Source organism: Nomascus leucogenys, chromosome 17 (genome assembly GCF_006542625.1).
Source record: "Nomascus leucogenys isolate Asia chromosome 17, Asia_NLE_v1, whole genome shotgun sequence".
NCBI lineage: Eukaryota > Metazoa > Chordata > Mammalia > Primates > Hylobatidae > Nomascus > Nomascus leucogenys.
The window spans coordinates 91,131,262-91,149,316 of NC_044397.1; the positions used below are offsets into that span (position 1 = coordinate 91,131,262).

Genomic DNA, 18,055 nt, shown 5'->3' on the forward strand with positions numbered 1-18,055 from the left:
TCATCAGCGGGCACAGTGGCTCCTGCCTGTAATCCCAATGCTTTGGGAGGCCAAGGCAGGAGGATTGCTTGAGCCTAGGAGTTTGAGACCAGCCTGAGCAACATAGTAAGAACCCCCTCTACAAAAATGTTAAAAATTAGCTGGGTGTAGTAGTATGCACCTGTAGTCCTAGCTACTCAGGAGACTGAGGTGGGGGGAGTCATTTGAGCCTAGAAGTTGGAGGCTGCAGTGAGGTGTGATTGTACCACTGCACTCCAGCCTGAGCAACAGAGCAAGACCCTGACTCTAAAAAAAATTAAAAATTAACATTTTGGGCCGGGTGCAGTGGCTCACACCTGTAATCCCAGCACTTTGGGAGGCTGAGGCGGGCGGATTACAAGGTCAGGAGATCGAGACCATCCTGGCTAACACGGTGAAACCCCGTCTCTACTAAAAATAAAAAAAAATTAGCCGGGCGTTGTGGTGGGCGCCTGAAGTCCCAGCTACTTGGGAGGCTGAGGCAGAAGAATGGCGTGAACCTGGGAGGTGGAGGTTGCAGTGAGCAGAGATCGTGCCACTGTACTCCAGCCTGGGCGACAGAGTGAGACTCCGTCTCAAAAAAAAAAAAAAAAATTTTTTTTTGAACAGTGGTGGTCCATGCAGGGGTGGCCGGGATGCCAGAGTCCACCCACACTGGTTTGAAACCCGCCATGGTTATCAGGCTTTCCACTTCACCTTCCCCAGGACCCTAGAGTCCTGGCCACAGCGGCATGCAGAGGGCCCTTTATGGTGTCCCGTGCCCAGAGGCTGCCGCCCACAGCAGCACCTGCTCAGAGCCGACACTCCGAGGCCTTTATCAGGAAAAGGAGCAAGGGGTCAGTCACGGGGGGCCTCAGGAAATGAGACAACCTGACACCTTGCCCAGAACCTGGAGGTTGGCCAGGACCCTGCATTGATGACTCCAGGTTCCAGTGCTGGCTCCGTTACACACGTCAGCGTATCCCCATGAAGTGTTTCTTTATCAATGAAACTGTATATACAGAGTGTAGGATGAAAACCAGCAGGTCAGCACACTGCTGGGCTCCCAGGCATCACTCAGTACAAGGACAACCCATCCTGGCCCTGTCTCTGTCGTGTTGGTGGGTTTCCAGAACATTCTAGACACAACGAATTTCCAGCATATGTGGAGTATTCCGTGGGCTGGAAAGCATTTTGTGATGCCCTCACCCCTGAGCAGAAACAGATCCCAGGCCTCCCTCCAGAGCCCAGTCCTCACCCTCCTGTCCGCACCGACACCGCCAGGAGCTGGGTCCCTGGCTTCAGATGAGGAGATGGGTCAGGGAGGGGAAGGGGCTCAGCAGGGCACCCAGCCTAGCAGTGGGGGCAGAGACCAGAACCTCAGTGCCCTGGGGAACGAGGCACTGTTTCCTGAAACTCCCAATCTGTGCCACGTTTGAAGACTGCCTGCATTAAGAGCAGGCCAACTGCTGCCAAATCCAGCCATGTGCAGTCCCTCTGTGGTCTGTGGCCGCATTAGCGCTACCGCAGCAGATGACACAGAGACACGGCACAGAGCATGTGTCCCGCCACGCGCAATTCCCAGAGCCCAATATATTTGCTATCTGGCCCTCCACAGTAAACTTCTGCTACCCCTAGACCTGTAGTACCCTTTACTCATCTTCCTATAAATTGCCCCACCAAAATTTACCTACATACATTTATTTAAAGAAAAAGCTTTGGGCCAGGTGCAGTGCCTCACGCCTGCAATCAGCACATTGGGAGGCCAAGGTGTGCAGGTCACCCGAGGTCAGGAGTTCGATGGCTGGGTGTGGTGGCTCACGTCTGTAATCCCAGCACTTTGGGAGACCGAGGTGGGTGGATCACCTTAGGACAGGAGTTCGAGACCAGCCTGGCCAATATGGTGAAACCCCATCTCGCCGGGCGCGGTGGCTCGCGCTTGTAATCCCAGCACTTTGGGAGGCCGAGGTGGGCGGATCACGAGGTCAGGAGATCGAGACCACGGTGAAACCCCATCTCTACTAAAAATACAAAAAAATTAGCTGGGTGTGGTGGCGGGCGCCTGTAGTCCCAGCTACTCGGAGAGGCTGAGGCAGGAGAATGGCGTGAACCCGGGAGGCGGAGCTTGCAGTGAGCCGAGATTGCGCCACTGCACTCCAGCCTGGGCGACACAGCGAGACTCCGTCTCAAAAAAAAAGAAAAAAAGAAACCCCATCTCTGCTAAAAGTACAAAAATTAGCCAAGCGTGGTGGCGAGCACCTGTAATCCCAGCTGCTTGGGAAGATGAGGCAGGAGGATTGCTCAAACCCGGGAGGTGCAAGTTGCCGTGAACTGAGATCGTGCCACTGCACTGCAGCCTGGGTGACAGAGTGAGACTCTGTCTCAAAAAATAAAAAAACAAAAAATACAAGCAGTTCGAGACAAGTTTGGCCGACATGGTGAAACCCCATCTCTACTAAAAATACAAAAACATTAGCGGGGCGTGGTGCCGTGCACCTATAATCCTAGCTACTCAGGAGGCTGAAGCAGGAGAATCGCTTGAACCCAGGAAGGTGGAGGTTGCAGTGAGCCGAGATAACAAGACTTTGTCTTGAAAAAAAAAAAGAAGAAAAAGAAAAAAAACAGAAAAACCCCACCATCTTAATTGGACGACCACTGTTGCTTTGCAAAAATAGCAGTGACCCTACTCAGGAGGCCAAGGTGGGAGGATCGCTTGAGGCCAGGAAGTCGAGACCAGCCTGGGCAACAGGGAGACAAGACCCCATCTCTACAAAAACTGTACAAATCTTATTTTAATTTTAAAAAATGTTTTTTTCAATTATCAATTCTTGGGAAGCCCAGGAAAAGAGGGGGTGCTTTGGTCCACCCTCCGAGGCTTGGGGTGGGCAGGAGAACAAGGGTGTTGGCCAGATGTGGCTTCCCTGGGCAGCCAGATAGCCGCCCTGTCTCCCGCAGGCTGTCCCCCGGATTACGTGCCTCCAGAGATCTTCCATTTCCACACGCGTTCGGATGTGCGGCTCTACGGCATGATCTACAAGCCCCACGCCTTGCAGCCAGGAAAAAAGCACCCCACCGTCCTCTTTGTGTATGGAGGCCCCCAGGTGGGTGCACACATGCTCCCCAGGCCCCAACCCCACCATCCACCCGAGGACTCCCCATCCCCACTCAAGCGCCAGCTGTAGAATGGTCAACCAGAGGAGGCTCCCCGGCCACCTGTCTGGTGTCCCAGCCCACCCCGCCTGCCCTGACTACACAGGGTCCTTGGGGCCCCTCACTCTCCTGCCTCTGTGCCCGTTTGCATGCTCCCCGCCCTTCCTGGACGGCCTCCCCTTCCCCCTCCGCCTGCTGACTCTCCCCTGTTCCTCTAGGAAGCCCTCCAGTCTCCAGGTTGGTACAGAGGTCACCATGGGCCCTGGGCCCAATTCCTGGAGCAGGGGTCAGGAGTAGGCAGCAGATTGGCAGGTGGACCATCTTAGGCGCACATCTTACCCAGAGCAGCTCTGTCCCCAAAAAGGATGCAGGGCGATGTCTGGGTACTTTGTGGTTCATCACCACTGGGAGTTCTCCTGGCCTGGAGTGGCTGCTCAGCACCCTGCAGTGCCCAGATGGCCCCACCAGAGAATGAGCCACCCCAATGTCCATCATGCCAGCGTGGTTGTTCCAGGCAGGACTGGGGCAGTGGCCCAGCTGAGAAAGAGCCTGACAGGGGCCTTTCCCTCTTCCTAGCAAGGTCCCGAGTGTGGGCCCCTCCCGCCTTGTCACTCCCAGGTGTCTATCCAGAGCCTCCGGGGCACAGGTGCCTTCATTAGGCTCTAAGGCCCCAGCCCGGCCCGGTCCCCAGCCCGCTGGCATCTCCCCTGCCCGGCCCGTCCTGCCCGGCATCTCCTGCTGGACTGCTGCCCCTCACCTCCCCACAGGTGCAGCTGGTGAATAACTCCTTCAAAGGCATCAAGTATTTGCGGCTCAACACGCTGGCCTCCCTGGGCTACGCCGTGGTTGTGATTGACGGCAGGGGCTCCTGTCAGCGAGGGCTTCGGTTCGAAGGGGCCCTGAAAAACCAAATGGTAACAACTCCTCCCTGTTGCTCTGGGTCCTTCCAGTCTCGGGAAGGGAGCCCTGGGCCGTGTGGGTGCGGGGCTTGGGGGCGGCTCTGGAATACCACCCGCAGAAGGGCACTTCTGGCTGGGGTGACGCAGGCTCAATGAGGTGGCCTTTTAAAACAAAAGGGGACGTATGCTTTGCTGCTCAGCTCTGGGCTGCGCCCTGCAGGGACAGAGGCATCTGTTCATGCTGCCTGGTGCCTGAGCACACAGAACCCAAGAGGCTGCAACCCAGATGCAGCCAGACACCGCAGGACTGCCCGGGGCTGCAGGAATTCCCAAGGGCGGGGCTGGACAGGGCCGGTGGCTATGGAAGTTGTGCCAACAGTGGCGATGACGACGGTGGTGATGGCGATCATCTCGGCCCCTTTGCACTGCTGGAACAAAACCCCACAGCCTGGGGATTTATAAAGAAGGAAAATCTCTCACAGTTCTGGAGGCTGGGAGGTCCAAGGCCAAGGCAGGGCTGTGTCGGGGAGGGCTACTCTCTGTTCCCACAAGGATGCCTGGTTGGCAAACCCTCCAGAGGGGCCCTGTGCTGCCTCCTACATGGCAGAGGGGTTGCAAGGGGCGGAAAAGGTGTGACCCCTCTTCATCAGGCCCTTTTATAAGGGTCCCTCATCCCATTCACATGAGTGGACCCCATGGCTCAGTCACCTGGGCACCCCTGTCTTTTTCTTCCTCGTGCCCTCTGGAAAATGGTTCCTTTTCCTGTTAATGTCCCTTTATTAGGGATGGGCAAACAGGCCCTCAGAGGGGATGTAGCTCCCAGAGCCACTCACCTGGGTGGTGGCAGAGCAGGATGGCTGCTGGATCTGTCCAGCCACCCCCAGATAGCAGGCAGGGTTGGCAGGGCCTGGAGGGACAGGGGGCTGCCAGCGAGCCACTTTTCATCCAAGAGGGAGAGACGCCCTGAAAGGAGCAGAGGTGTCACTGCAGGGGAGGGAAATACCGGGAGGAGGCCACTGAGAGGTGCCCGGCTTCATCCCTCAGGGCCAGGTGGAGATCGAGGACCAGGTAGAGGGCCTGCAATTTGTGGCCGAGAAGTATGGCTTCATCGACCTGAGCCGAGTTGCCATCCATGGCTGGTCCTACGGGGGCTTCCTCTCGCTCATGGGGCTAATCCACAAGCCCCAGGTGTTCAAGGTGGGTCCCATCCCTGGCTGGCCTCAGCCGCGCCCCTCCCTGCCCCCTTCCCCATCTACGCCGCGTTCGCCCACCGCCCGCGCCACCCGGAGCCCACCCCCCGGGGAGGCGCCTCGGCAGGGGCCTTGCCACGTGGCTGTTTCTCCCTGCAGCAGCCCCATGGGGCCGAGCCCCCCTCCTCATTGCCCGCCACCGCCGACCGCAGGATGGCATCCGGCTGCACAAAACCCCGCCAGCAGCTCTCTGTGGGAGGCTGAGCCCGGGACCCCGGCCTCGGATGGGCAGAGGTGGGGCATGGTGTGCAGAGCGGCGGGGGGGCCCCAGGCCGGCGGCAGTCAGGGCACTGCGGGGCGGCGGCGATGAGGAGGAGGAGGAGGCAGACGGGCAGTGGGACCCGGCCCTCTGCGGCGGCGGGGAGGGGCCGCACCTGCCCGCCTGTGGTGCCCTGCCCACCCCTGAGCCACGCACCATCCACGGGGGCCACACGGTTTGAGGGCCCCTCCCTTGTTGGCCCCGTGTGCATGAGCGCTCCTCACGGGCTCCAGGGCGGCCCCAGGACAGCGGCTGATGCTGGCTGTAGGACCCGACGCCTGTTTCTCTCTCTCTCTCTGCCCCCATCTGTCTGCTGTGTCCCTCAGGTGGCCATTGCGGGCGCCCCGGTCACTGTCTGGATGGCCTACGACACAGGGTACACTGAGCGCTACATGGACGTCCCTGAGAACAACCAGCATGGCTATGAGGCGGGTTCCGTGGCCCTGCACGTGGAGAAGCTGCCTAATGAGTAAGGCCGCCGCCCTGCCCCGCGCTCCTCCCCAGGGCTTCTCCTGCAACCCGGCACCAGCTGTCTCCATCAGGGTGCCCTCCTGCCCAGTTGGCCGTGCCCAGGGAGCCTCAGGCCATCCTCCCACCTCCCCTCTGTGCTCCTGTGGTGGCGTCTACCTGCATGTGCCTCACAGTCCCCTCCAGCCCACCCTCCCTCCTCACTGCACCTTACAGGAAGGGGCACCCGGGGATGCTTGTCTGGGGAAGGAGGCTCCCAGCCCTGCCCTGGGAAAGATGAGGGAATTCGAGTCACTGCTTTTCACAGGCAAGCCTCCCCGACTCCCCTGTGCTGCAACCTGCCGGAGGCCCCATCACAGCCTTTGTCTTGTGCTTCCGGACATAGATGTCCACAGGGCCAGGGACCAGCTCTGATGTCCCATTTTATGCTTTTGACATGGGTTTTGTTCTCTGATGGAGAGAAAACAGTGTTCCCATTTTCTGGCACATCTCCAGAAAATGTTCCCTGCAGCCCCATGCAGTCACCTAGGGGGTTAAAAATCTGCCTGGGCATGGGCCAGGCGCGGTGGCTTATGCCTATAATCCCAGCACTCTGGGAGGCTGAGGCGGGCGGATCATGAGGTCAGGAGATTGAGACCATCCTGGCTAACACGATGAAACCCCGTCTCTACTAAAAATACAAAAAATTAGCTGGGTGTGGTGGCGGGCGCCTGTAGTCCCAGGTACATGGGAGACTGAGGCAGGAGAATGGCGTGAACCCGGGAGGCGGAGCGTGCAGTGAGCCAAGATAGCACCACTGCACTACAGCCTGGGCGACAGAGCGAGACTCCGACTCAAAAAAAAAGAAGTCTGCCTGGGCACTTTGGGAGGCCAAGGCAGGAGGATTGCTTAAGGTAGGAGTTCGAGACCAGCCCAGTCAACATGGTGAGACCCCATTTCTGCAAAAAAATACAAAAAATTAGCCGGGCGTGGTGGTGCACGCCTGTAATGCCAGCTACTCGGAAGGCTGAGGCAGGAGAATCGCTTGAACCCGGGAGGTAGAGTTTGTAGTGAGCCAACATCATGCCACTGCACTCCAGCCTGGGCAACAGAGAGAAACTGTCTCAAAAACAATAATAATAATAATAATAATAGGCCAGGCACAGTGGCTCGCATCTCTAATCCTGGCACTTTGGGAGGCTGAGGTGGGTGGATCACTTGAGGTCAGGCGTTCAAGAGCAGCCTAGTCAACACAGTGAAACCCCATCTCTACTAAACATATAAAAATTAGCCAGGTGTGGTGACACACACCTGTAATCCCAGCTACTCAGGAGGCCGAGGCAGGAGAATTGCTTGAACCTGGAAGGGTGAGGTCGCAGTGAGCCAAGATCGCACCACTGCACTCCAGCCTGGGCAACAGAGCGAGACTCTGTCTCAAAAAATAATAATAATTTATTGTGGTGAAATTCACAGAAGCTAAAAGTCACCTTAAAGCAGCCCTCGGTGCATTTGCAGTGGTTCCAGAACCTTTCCAGCATTGCAGCGTCAAACCCTGTTCCCATTCCTTAGCAGTCACTCCTTGTCCGGGGGCAGCCACTGATCTGTGCTCTCTCTCAATGGGTTTATAAGTTCAGTTAATTTGGATGAATGTAAACCGGAATTTCAATGGCGACGTGTGGCCACTGGCTCCCGTATCGGACAGGAAGGGCTAGGGCAGCCAGTTCTGGTGAGGCTGCGTGTTGGCCTCACCAGTAGCCCAGGCCACACTCCAGACCACAGAGAGCAGCAGACCTAGGTGGGTTTTTGTTTTGTTTTGTTGAGAGAGTTTCCCTCTGTCGTCTGGGCTGGAGTACAGTGGCTTAATCTCAGCTCACTGCAACCTCCACCTCCCGGGTTAAAGCAATTCTTGTGCCTCAGCCTCCTCAGTAGCTGGAATTACAGGCATGCACCACCACGCCCAGCTAATTTTTGTATCTTTTTTTTTTTTTTTTTTTTTTTTTTTCCTTGAGACGGAGTCTCGCTCTGTCGCCCAGGCTGGAGTGCAGTGGTGCGATCTCGGCTCACTGCAAGCTCCGCCTCCTGGGTTCACGCCATTCTCCTGCCTCAGCCTCTCCGAGTAGCTGGGACTACAGGCGCCCGCCACCACGCCCGGCTAATTTTTTGTATTTTAGTAGAGACGGGGTTTCACCGTGGTCTCGATCTCCTGACCTCGTGATCCGCCCGCCTCGGCCTCCCAAAGTGCTGGGATTACAAGCGTGAGCCACCGCGCCCGGCAAGTAGAGACGGGGTTTCACCATGTTGCCCAGGCTGGTCTTGAACTCCTGACCTCAAGTGATCCACCTGCCTTGGCCTCCCAAAGTGCTGGGATTACAGGTGTGAGCCACCATGCCCAGCATTTTTTTTTTTTTTTTGATCATAGCTCACTGCACCCTCCCAGAGTTCAGGTGATCCTCCTGCCTCAGGCTCAGCTGGGACCACAAGTGTGCACCACCACACCTGGCTAACTTTTAAATATTTTTGTAGAGACGAGGTTTTGCCATCTTCCCAGGCTGGTCTCAAACACCTGGACTCAAGCAATCCACCCAGCTTGGCCTCCCAAAGTACTGGGATTACAGGCATGAGGCACTGCACTGGCCTGGGTTTGTTTGTTTGTTTGTTTGTTTTTAATTTAGAGATGGGGTCTTGCTCTGTCAACCAGGCTGGAGTGCAGTGGTATGATCATAGCTCACTGTAGCCTCCACCTCCTGGGCTCAAGTGATCCTCCCGCCTCAGCCTGCCCCAGTAGCTGGACTTACAGGCACACCACTACACTCAGCTGATCTTTTTTTTTTTTTGAGACGCTGTCCCGATCTGTCGCCCAGGCTGGAGTGCAGTGCGATCTCGGTGCACTGCAACCTCTGCCTCTGAGGCTCAAGCAGTTCTCCTGCCTCAGCCTCCCAAGTAGTTGCGATTTCAGGCACCTGCCACCATGCCTGGCTAATGTTTTTTAATATATTTTTAGTAGAGACGGAGTTTCACCATGTTGGCCAGGCTGGTCTCAAACTCCTGACCTTGTGATCCGCTCCCCTCCTACCCCGCCGACAATCCCTGGCCTCAGACCCTTCCCCCTCTGTTTTCCAGGCCCAACCGCCTGCTTATCCTCCACGGCTTCCTGGACGAAAACGTGCACTTTTTCCACACAAATTTCCTCGTCTCCCAACTGATCCGAGCAGGAAAACCTTACCAGCTCCAGGTGGGTGGCTCTTGGGGGCTTCGGCCCCTCCCCGAGCCGACAGAGCCCTGGGACTTGGGGTTGGGACGGGGCGGGGTGGCTTCCCACTGTGATCAGGGGCTCCCTGGGGGATCTGGGGCTCCCAGCCCCCCACCCCACAGCCCTATGTCCCTGCCCTCCCAGCTCCCAGGGCCATTGATGTATCAGTCCTGTCTTGACAGCTCAGGGTTCCGCCTGCCTTCGGTGCTGGGAGCACGGGGTCGGGGGAGGGGGGGGCTGCCACACCCACCCCTGCTCCGGGCCTAATGGAGGGAGGAACCCCTACCGAAATTGCCCCGCAGACGGGCTTTATTTGAAACTGAGAAATTGCGTAGAAGAAACCGCTGAGTGCAGAAGGCCCTAGCAGGCTCCTTAACTAAGGGGCTGGGGCCAAGCGTTCCCTGAGGAGGCAGCAGTGAATGGTGCTGGAGTGAGTGGAGCCAGCCAGGCTTGGGGGACCGAGCGGGAGGAGCGTGGGGGAGTGGGTGGAGCCTTGGCAGCAACGTGGGGCTCCGTCTAGGTGGGCGGGGCTTCTGCCCAAAGGGGTGGGCATGGTTATGGGCGGGGCCTCAATGGCGAGGAGGGTGGAGCTTCTGCAGAGGGACGGGGCTTCAGTGTTACGGTGGGTGGGACTTCTGCAGTAAAATGGTTGGGCTCGGTGTGGGGAAGGGCCTCAGTGGTGAAGAGGGTGGTGCTCGGTCGGGGAGCAGGGCCTCAGTGGTGAGGAGGGTGGGGCTTCCGCTGTAGAGGAAGTCGGGGCCTCAGTAAGGAGGGTGGAGCTTCTGCTATAGAGGGGCGGGGCCTCCGTGGGGGCGGGGCTTCGGCTGGATTTCCAACTGAGGGTAGTGGGAGGTGACCCGGGCTTGTGAGCAGAGCGTAGAGTTGGGCGGCTTGCCGTTTGACCCACATTTCTCTGGCTGCTTTGTAGACGGCTATGAGGGACAGTGGGACGTGGTCCATAGTTGTTCCGGCGGGAGATTCCGGAGGTATCTTGGAGGCAAGAGGGCCAGGTTTTATTACCTGTGGACTGCAGACAATTTCTGCTTCCGGGGCGCCTCGGCATGCTCTGTCCTGTAGGGAGCGTCCTGTTGCCTTTCAACAAAGCAGGGAAATGGGGTCGCAGAGCAGGAGGGAGGCAGAGCCGCCTTGTGGGGTGATGAGTTGATCTCTTGGCAGTGCCCCCCACCGACACCTCACATCCCAAGCAGCCCAGGGGGTGATGTCAGGCGGGATTGGAATGGAACTTAAGATGTCTCTTCCCAGCCTGAGACCCGAGCCCACTGCCCTCCCAGGGGCCAGGTAGCTGGGACAGCATTCACCCTTGCACCTCGTTTCTCCGTCTTTGAAACGGACATGATAATTCGGCCTCCTCGGAGGCTGCTGGGGCCAAACAAGGTCTGTCAGAAAAGCATTCAGGCCGGGCGTGGTGGCTCACGCCTGTAATCCCAGCACTTTCGGAGGCCGAGGCAGGTGGATCACTTGAGGCCAGGAGTTTGAGACCAGCCTGGCCAAGATGGCAAAACTCCGTCTCTACTAAAAATACAAAAATTAGCCGAGTGTGGTGGCACACGCCTGTAGTCCTAGCTACTCGGGAGGCTGAGGCAGGATAATCTCTTGAACCTGGGAGGCGGAGGTTACAGTGAACCGAGATTGCGTCACTGCACTCCAGCCTCGGCGGCAGAGCGAGACTCCGTCTCAAAAAAAAAAAAAAAAAAAAAAGAAAGAAAGAAAAGCATTCAGCACGCAGGGTGGGCCCAGGGTCCTGTCTCACTGCCTCCCCACAGGAAGTGGAACATTAGATGAGACAGGCCTTGAGGTGGGAACATGGCATTGTGTGGGACAGATAGAGTGCACCTCACCTTCCGTTTCAAAGACCCCAAAACATCTGGGCCAGGTGGCTGGCAGCCCCAGGCCCTCTTTATGCACAAATCACATTTGTCACATGCCGGGCCTTGGGCTTGGTCTGGAAGCTCACTGGGGAGCCAGACAGACCCTCTCTTTGCCCTGTTAGCCCAAGAGGAAAAAGTAACCAGGCAGCTGGGACCCAGAGTGGCATAAAGGCATGGGCACAACATGTGCATATGGCTGGTAGCAAGGGCAGCAGAGTCTGCCCCAGGGAGTGCCACTGCCCGGGCTGGGGAAGGAGTAGGCCCTTGAAGTGCCCGGGGCAGCAGGACCTGGAAGCTGGTCTTGATGTCAGACTGGCAAGTCCCTGCAGAGGTCTAGGCTGGGGACGGTGTCATCAAACTCGTGATTCATCCAGGGATGGATTAAAGAAGGCAAGAGTAGAGGAAGGGAAACCAGTGGGTGGCTTGGTGCATTCCCAGGGTGATGGGCAAGGGTGGGGACCAGTAGCCTGGAGAGGAGGGGATGATTCAGAAACCCATCTCACTGGCAGGAGGTGGCATAGATGGGTAACCTGCCCCTGCTACCGGCCAGCGTCAGGGTTCTTTGTGGAGAACGTGGGGTTATTTTCATGCCTTGGTCCTACCAACCCCTAGGGGGCAGTGGGGAGCTACAGAGGTTGTCCGTCAGTGCCTCGAGAGCCCTCCTTCATGGCCAGAGGCAGGACCTGCACCTCCCCCCCTACCCCACCCCCGCCCCCGTGTGGATCCACCCCTGGGCCTGGCGTTGGCTGGGCCAGGTCTCTGGAGCCTGGGGAGTTCCACATTACTGCCTGCCTCTTGGCTTGATCCCCCTTGGGCGCTAAGAGGACTCAGAAAATGCTTCACAAATCCTCAAAGGCAGCTGTCCTAAGGCCCAGAGCTAGTCACATGCCTTTTGGTAAAGTGGAAATGGCTCAAGACCAGGGCACCAGATGTCCCTGAGGCTTGAAGCCCCAGCCACCTCCACAGAGATGAGTTGGTCGCCCGTCAGCAGGTTTGGGGGAAAGAGGCAAACGGTTTCTTCCTAAATCTTTCCTCTGTGCAAGTGCACACCGCAAGGCGTTTTGTAAACTTTGTCTTACCAAACCCTCCCAAAGACTGTGAGGTCCGGATTCACCCCATTTTTGAGAGGGGCCCAGAGTTACACTGCAAGTCAACAGCCGAGGTGGAATTCAAACCCAGATCCATAGACCTCAGAGCACCTGCGCCTTTCCGGATGCCCTGAGCCAGAATAAGGGAGGAGCCTAGGACACGGGGGTGGTTCGGCCACGCCCCCCAGCCCTGCCTCCTGTCTCCCCGCAGATCTACCCCAACGAGAGACACAGTATTCGCTGCCCCGAGTCGGGCGAGCACTATGAAGTCACGTTGCTGCACTTTCTACAGGAATACCTCTGAGCCTGCCCACCGGGAGCCGCCACATCACAGCACAAGTGGCTGCAGCCTCCGCGGGGACCAGGCAGGAGGGACTGAGTGGCCCGCGGGCCCCAGTGAGGCACCTTGTCCCGCCCCGCGCTGGCCAGCCCCGAGGAGCTGCTGCCTTCACCGCCCCGACGCCTTTTATCCTTTTTTAAATGGGTTTTATGTCCGCTGCTTCTTGGTTGCCGAGACAGAGAGATGGTGGTCTCGGGCCAGCCCCTCCTCTCCCCGCCTTCTGGGAGGAAGAGGTCACACGCTGATGGGCACTGGAGAGGCCAGAAGAGACTCAGAGGAGCGGGCTGCCCTCCGCCTGGGGCTCCCTGTGACCTCTCGGTCCCCTGGCCCGGCCAGCCACCGTCCCCAGCACCCAAGCATGTAATTGCCTGTCTCCCGCCGCCAGCCTCCCCCACTTCATGTTTGTGTTTTGTTTGAGGGGATATTTTTCATAATTATTTAAAAGACAGGCCGGGCGCGGTGGCTCACGTCTGTAATCCCAGCACTCTGGGAGGCTGAGGCAGGTGGATCACCTGAGGTTGGGAGTTCAAGACCAGCCTGGCTAACATGGGGAAACCCTGTCTCTACTAAAAATACAAAAAATTAGCCGGGTGTGGTGGCGCGTGCCTGTAATCCCAGCTACTCGGGAGGCTGAGGCAGGAGAATCACTTGAACCTGGGAGGTGGAGGTTGCGGTGAGCGGAGATTGCGCCATTGCACTCCAGCCTGGGCAACAAGAGTGAAACTCTGTCTCAAAATAAATAAAAAATAAAAGACAGCAAGGGGTGCCTAAATCTAGACTCGGGGTCCACACCGGGCAGCGGGGTTGCAACCCAGCACCTGGTAGGCTCCATTTCTTCCCAAGCCCGAGCAGAGAGTCATGCGGGCCCCACAGGGGAAGCGGCCAGGGCCCGCGGGGGGCACCACCTGTAGACAGCCCTCCTGTCCCCAAGCTTTCAGGCAGGCACTGAAACGCACCAAACTTCCACGCTCTGCTGGTCAGTGGCGGCTGTCCCCTCCCCAGCCCAGCCGCCTGGCCACATGTGTCTGCCTGGCCCGCACACACCAGGGGTTCCGGGGTTGGGAGCTGAACCATCCCCACCTCAGGGTTATATTTCCCCCTCCCCTTCCCTCCCCGCCAAGAGCTCTGCCAGGGGCGGGCAAAAAAAAAAAAGTAAAAAGAAAAGAAAAAAAAAAAAAGAAAAGAAACAAACCACCTCTACATATTATGGAAAGAAAATATTTTTGTCGATTCTTATTCTTTTATAATTATGCGTGGAAGAAGTAGACACATTAAACGATTCCAGATGGAAACATGTCACCTGCCTGAGGTTCCTTCTAAGTCCCGGGGCTCCTGAGTGGGAGGGGCTTCCGGGGGGCAACAGACAAGACACGGCAGAAGGGCACTGCCATCTGCGGGGACTGCTGGGATGGTGGGGCTGCCTGGGCACCATGCCCTGATCAGATTGACCCAAAGAGGATGGCTTCAGCCACCTGATGAGGGTAGTCCTGTCCTCACTGGTCTAGGAAGGTCTACTGGTCTCCAGGGACTCAGCTCTGGCTGTCGTGTGTGGCCTGGTCTGGCCCCCCGGGCTCCCCAGAGCCTTAGCACAACCCAAATTACAGCATCCTCCACGCTGGATCCTCCCCCGGCCAACACCTCCTTTTCTACATGAGACTCTGCACCCTGAGGACCACGACAAGCCAAGGCCCTCCCCACATTGTCCCAGCAGCCAAGACACCCAGGAGACCCTGTTGGCAACGTGTGGGGCATGTGGGCTCTGTTTCTAACAGCAGGGATGGACTGCCCTGCTTATCCACTTGCTCCATTCTTTGGAAATTTCCACTTTTAAAAAAAAGGGGGGGGGGGCTTAAAAAAACATACGAGGCCGGGCATGGTGGCTCACACCTGTAATCCCAGCACTTTTGGATGCCAAGATGTGTGGATTGCATCAGTCCAGGAGTTGGAGACCAGCCTGGGCAACATGGCGAAACCCTGGCTTTACAAAAACAAAAAATTAGCTGGGTGTAGTGGCGCATGTGTCTGAAGTCCCAGCTACTGAGGAGGTTGAGGCTGGAGGATCACTTTAGTCTCGGGAGGTCGAGGCTGCAGTGAGCTGTGATCATGCCACTGCACTCCAGCCTGGGTGACAGAGTAAGACCCTAGTCTCCAAAAAAACAACAACATCAAAAAGGAAGTATAAAAACAAAAAAAAATGCAGTACAAAATGATATTTAGGGGACTCAGGCACAGTGGCCTCCACCTGTAATCGCAGCTAATCAGGAGGCCAAGGCGAGAGGTTGGCTTGAGCCCAGGTATTTGAGATCAGCCTCAAAAAAAAAAAAAAAAGCCGTGTATGGTGGCTCACGCCTGTAATGGCAATACTTTGGGAGGCTGAGGCCAGCAGATCACTTGAGCCCAGGAGTTTGAGACCAGCCTGGGCAATATGGTGAAACCCCATCTCTACTAAAAATTGAAAAATGAGCCCAGCGCGATGGTGCACGCCTGTAGTCCCAGCTACTCAGGAGGCTGCAGTGGGAGGATCGCTTGAGCCCTGGAGGAGGAGGGGGTTGCAGTGAGCTGAGGAGGTTTCTCCAGCCTGGGCAACAGAGTGAGACCCTGTCTCAAACAGACACACACACACACACACAAAAAGGAGGCCAGGCACAGTGGCTCACACCTATAATGCCAGCACTTTGGGAAGCCAAGGTGGGCGAATCATTTGAGCACAGGAGTTTGAGACTAGCCACAGCAACATGGCATAAACCCCATCACTACAAAAAAAAAAAATAATAGCCGGGTAAGGGCTGCATGCCTTGTAATCCCAGCTACTTGGGAGGCTGAGCGGGAGGATCATTTGAGCCCAGGAGGTTAAGGCTGTAGGGAGCTGAAACTACCACTGCACTCCAGCCTGGGCGGGAGAGCAAGACCTTGTCTCAAATAAAAAAAAATAAATAAAATAAAAAATCTGATATTCGTGTGATCGAATCTTGTCCTTTAGGACTGACAGATTTCATATCATGATTAGTGGGATCTGTGGAATAGTTTGCTGTTTGCTCCTCTGTCACCCAGGCAGGAATGCAGTGGTATAATCACAGCTTACTGCAACCTCGACCTCCTGGGCTCAAGTGATCCTCCCACCTTGGCCTCCCAAAGTGTTGAGATTACAAGAGCCCCCTGTCCAGCCTTGTTTTCTTTTCTTTTTCTTTCTTTTTATTTATTTATTTATTTATTTATTTTTGGACAAAGGGTTTCGCTGTGTCACCCAGGCTGGAGTGCAGTGGTGTAATCTCAGTTCACTGCAACCTCTGCTTCCATGGCTCAAGTGATCCTCTGGCCTCAGCCTCCCAAGTAAGTGGGACTACAGGCACAAGCCATCATGCCCAGCTAATGTTTTTGTGTTTTTTATAGGGACAGTGTCTTGCCATCTTGCCCAGGCGGTTTTTAAACTCCTGAGCTCAAAGTGATCTGCCTCCCAAAGTACTGGGGCCAGCCTTGTTTTTTCTTTTAATCCTTTTAGTGTGATGATTTGTGGTGGGTGGGTGAAACTTGGGGCTGAAACCTTTCTGGAAAGAACACACACACGCAGGCACACGCATATGTACAACCTGCCTGGGTTCCGTAGCAGACTCCCAGCAGCTCACAACTGAAATTCCTTGTTAGCAGCAGAGCTCGGCCATGCATCGAATCCTTCATGGTGACAGGCTGAAAGTTGAACACCGTGGTAAGGTAATGGGGACTCCATCAGTGGAACCGTGCTGTGTCACTCACCTAAGGAACAGGGCTGCACTGTGCTTGTCCGGTTTATGGAGACAGTGTCTCATGGGTCCGGAACAGACAGCTGCATGGAGGAAGAGATTTGTTTGTTTGTTTGTTTGTTTGTTTATTAAGACGGAGTCTTGCTCTGTCACCCAGGCTGGAGTGCAATGGCATGATCTCAGCTCACTGTAACCTGTGCCTCCTGGGTTCAAAAGATTCTCCTGCCCCAGCCTCCCAAGTAGCTGGGATTACAGGCGCCCACCACCATGACCAGCTATCTTTAAAAAAAAAATCTTAAAATATATATATATGATTATACATATTCATAAGTATGAATATATATATATATAGGAATGGGGTCTCACTATGTTGCCCAGAATGGTCTAGAACTCCTGAGGTCAAGCAATCCATCCACCTTGGCCTCCTGAAGGGTTGGAATTACAGGCATGAACTACCACGCCTGGCCAAAAATTTCCTAACGCAAGCAGGTATCCCAATTTAGAACAGGCTGCCACTGCAGAAAGGCAACTGGCCTGGACTTCCGTCATTGGCAGAGGAGTCAGCCTCCACTGGGATCCTTCTCACCTCCCTGGGGCTCACCACCCTCCGTAGCTATGGAGTAGAGTGATTTAATTCCTCAAAGGGTGAATTATAACCCATCTTAGGAGTCATCTATGACGTTTTCTCTCTGGATTCTGTTTTTTGCCAGTTGGGAAGGACTAGAAACACTGGCTTAATTCTTGACCCCCGAGGCCTGGCCACTGGTGTTTTCTTGAAATGTTAAGCCATTTGTAACCAAAGAATGACTTCCTTCTCTAGTTGAAAACCTGGGATCTAATGATAGCAATAGCTAGAATTTATAATTCTCAGTTCATTCGTACCAGTGTGGGAACTTAATTCCCTCCCTTAATCCTCCCAACAACTCCTTGAGGTAGGGATTATTTTAACTTTTTATTTTGAAATAATTTTTGCCTCCCAGAAAATCTGCAGAAACTGTAGGGTTTCCTAATACGCTTCATCCAACTCCCCCTAATGTGAACATCGTCTGTAACCCCTAGGACAAGCCAGGTTATCAAAGCCAGGAAGTGAACACCCACATAATCCTATTAATAAATACACACACTGGTCGAGCGTGATGACTCACACCTGTAATCCCAGCACTTTGGGAGGCCGAGGAAGGCGGATCACTTGAGGTCAGGAGCTCAAGACCAGCCTGGCCAACATGGTGAAAACCTGTCTCTACTAAAAATACAAAAATTAGCCGGGCGTGGTGGTGCACACCTGTAGTCCCAGCTACTCGGGAGGCTGAGGCAGGAGAATCACTTGAACCTGGGAGGCGCAGGTTGCAGTGAGCCGAGATCGCGCCACTGCCCTCCAGCCTGGGCAACAAGAGGGAAACAAAAGCAAGTATCTTGCTTCTCATCCTACTTTCCCTCTGCTAATTTGGAATATCGATGCACACACATCTTGGCTGTAACGATTATGAGAAGTTCGCCTAATGGTGACCTTCGATTTCCCTCACTCACTGTACATACGATAACTGAAAGAGCTGCAGTCAGTCACACGGCTGGTGAGGGACCCTGAGACTGCAAAACGAACTCCATTACCACCTGAGGGACCCTCCAAGGATCGCCGTGCTACGCAGGGTCCCTAGGGTACGAGGCCGCCCCCTAGGCGGCCCCGACCCCTCTGCAAAAGTCCCGCCCACAACATGGTTGCCCCAGGCGGTGGAGTGGGCGGGGCGTGCC

General features: G+C 55.8%; 2 protein-coding genes across 4 annotated transcripts in view; one reads left to right on the top strand and one right to left on the bottom strand.

Annotated features, from left to right (window-relative positions):
• DPP9 (dipeptidyl peptidase 9) overlaps positions 1–13,865 on the top strand; it is a 49,501-nt gene extending 35,636 nt beyond the window's left edge. The window contains exons 17-23 of one of the 3 annotated variants that reach the window (XR_004026396.1): positions 2,953–3,098; positions 3,915–4,061; positions 5,091–5,243; positions 5,396–5,530; positions 5,882–6,024; positions 9,123–9,234; positions 12,441–13,151. Coding sequence is in view for 2 of the 3 variants with exons in the window: in XM_030796163.1 (XP_030652023.1) it covers positions 2,953–3,098; positions 3,915–4,061; positions 5,091–5,243; positions 5,882–6,024; positions 9,123–9,234; positions 12,441–12,533 (794 nt within the window). In the remaining variant the exon portion in view is untranslated. Of the gene's footprint in view, positions 1–2,952; positions 3,099–3,914; positions 4,062–5,090; positions 5,244–5,395; positions 5,531–5,881; positions 6,025–9,122; positions 9,235–12,440 lie in introns of all 3 variants that reach the window. The other 2 variants (XM_030796163.1, XM_030796162.1) reach the window with 2 other exon arrangements.
• Positions 3,109–3,904, bottom strand: LOC115830882. The gene has a single exon (XM_030796164.1). The coding sequence runs from the start codon at positions 3,877–3,879 to the stop codon at positions 3,163–3,165; it is 717 nt and encodes a 238-aa protein (XP_030652024.1). The 5' UTR covers positions 3,880–3,904; the 3' UTR covers positions 3,109–3,162.
• Positions 13,866–18,055: the final 4,190 nt, after the last annotated feature.

Excerpts from the sequence above, each read along its gene's own strand:
- LOC115830882 (XM_030796164.1), bottom strand. The coding sequence starts at position 3,879 with ATGCCGGGCAGGACGGGCCGGGCAGGGGAGATGCCAGCGGGCTGGGGA.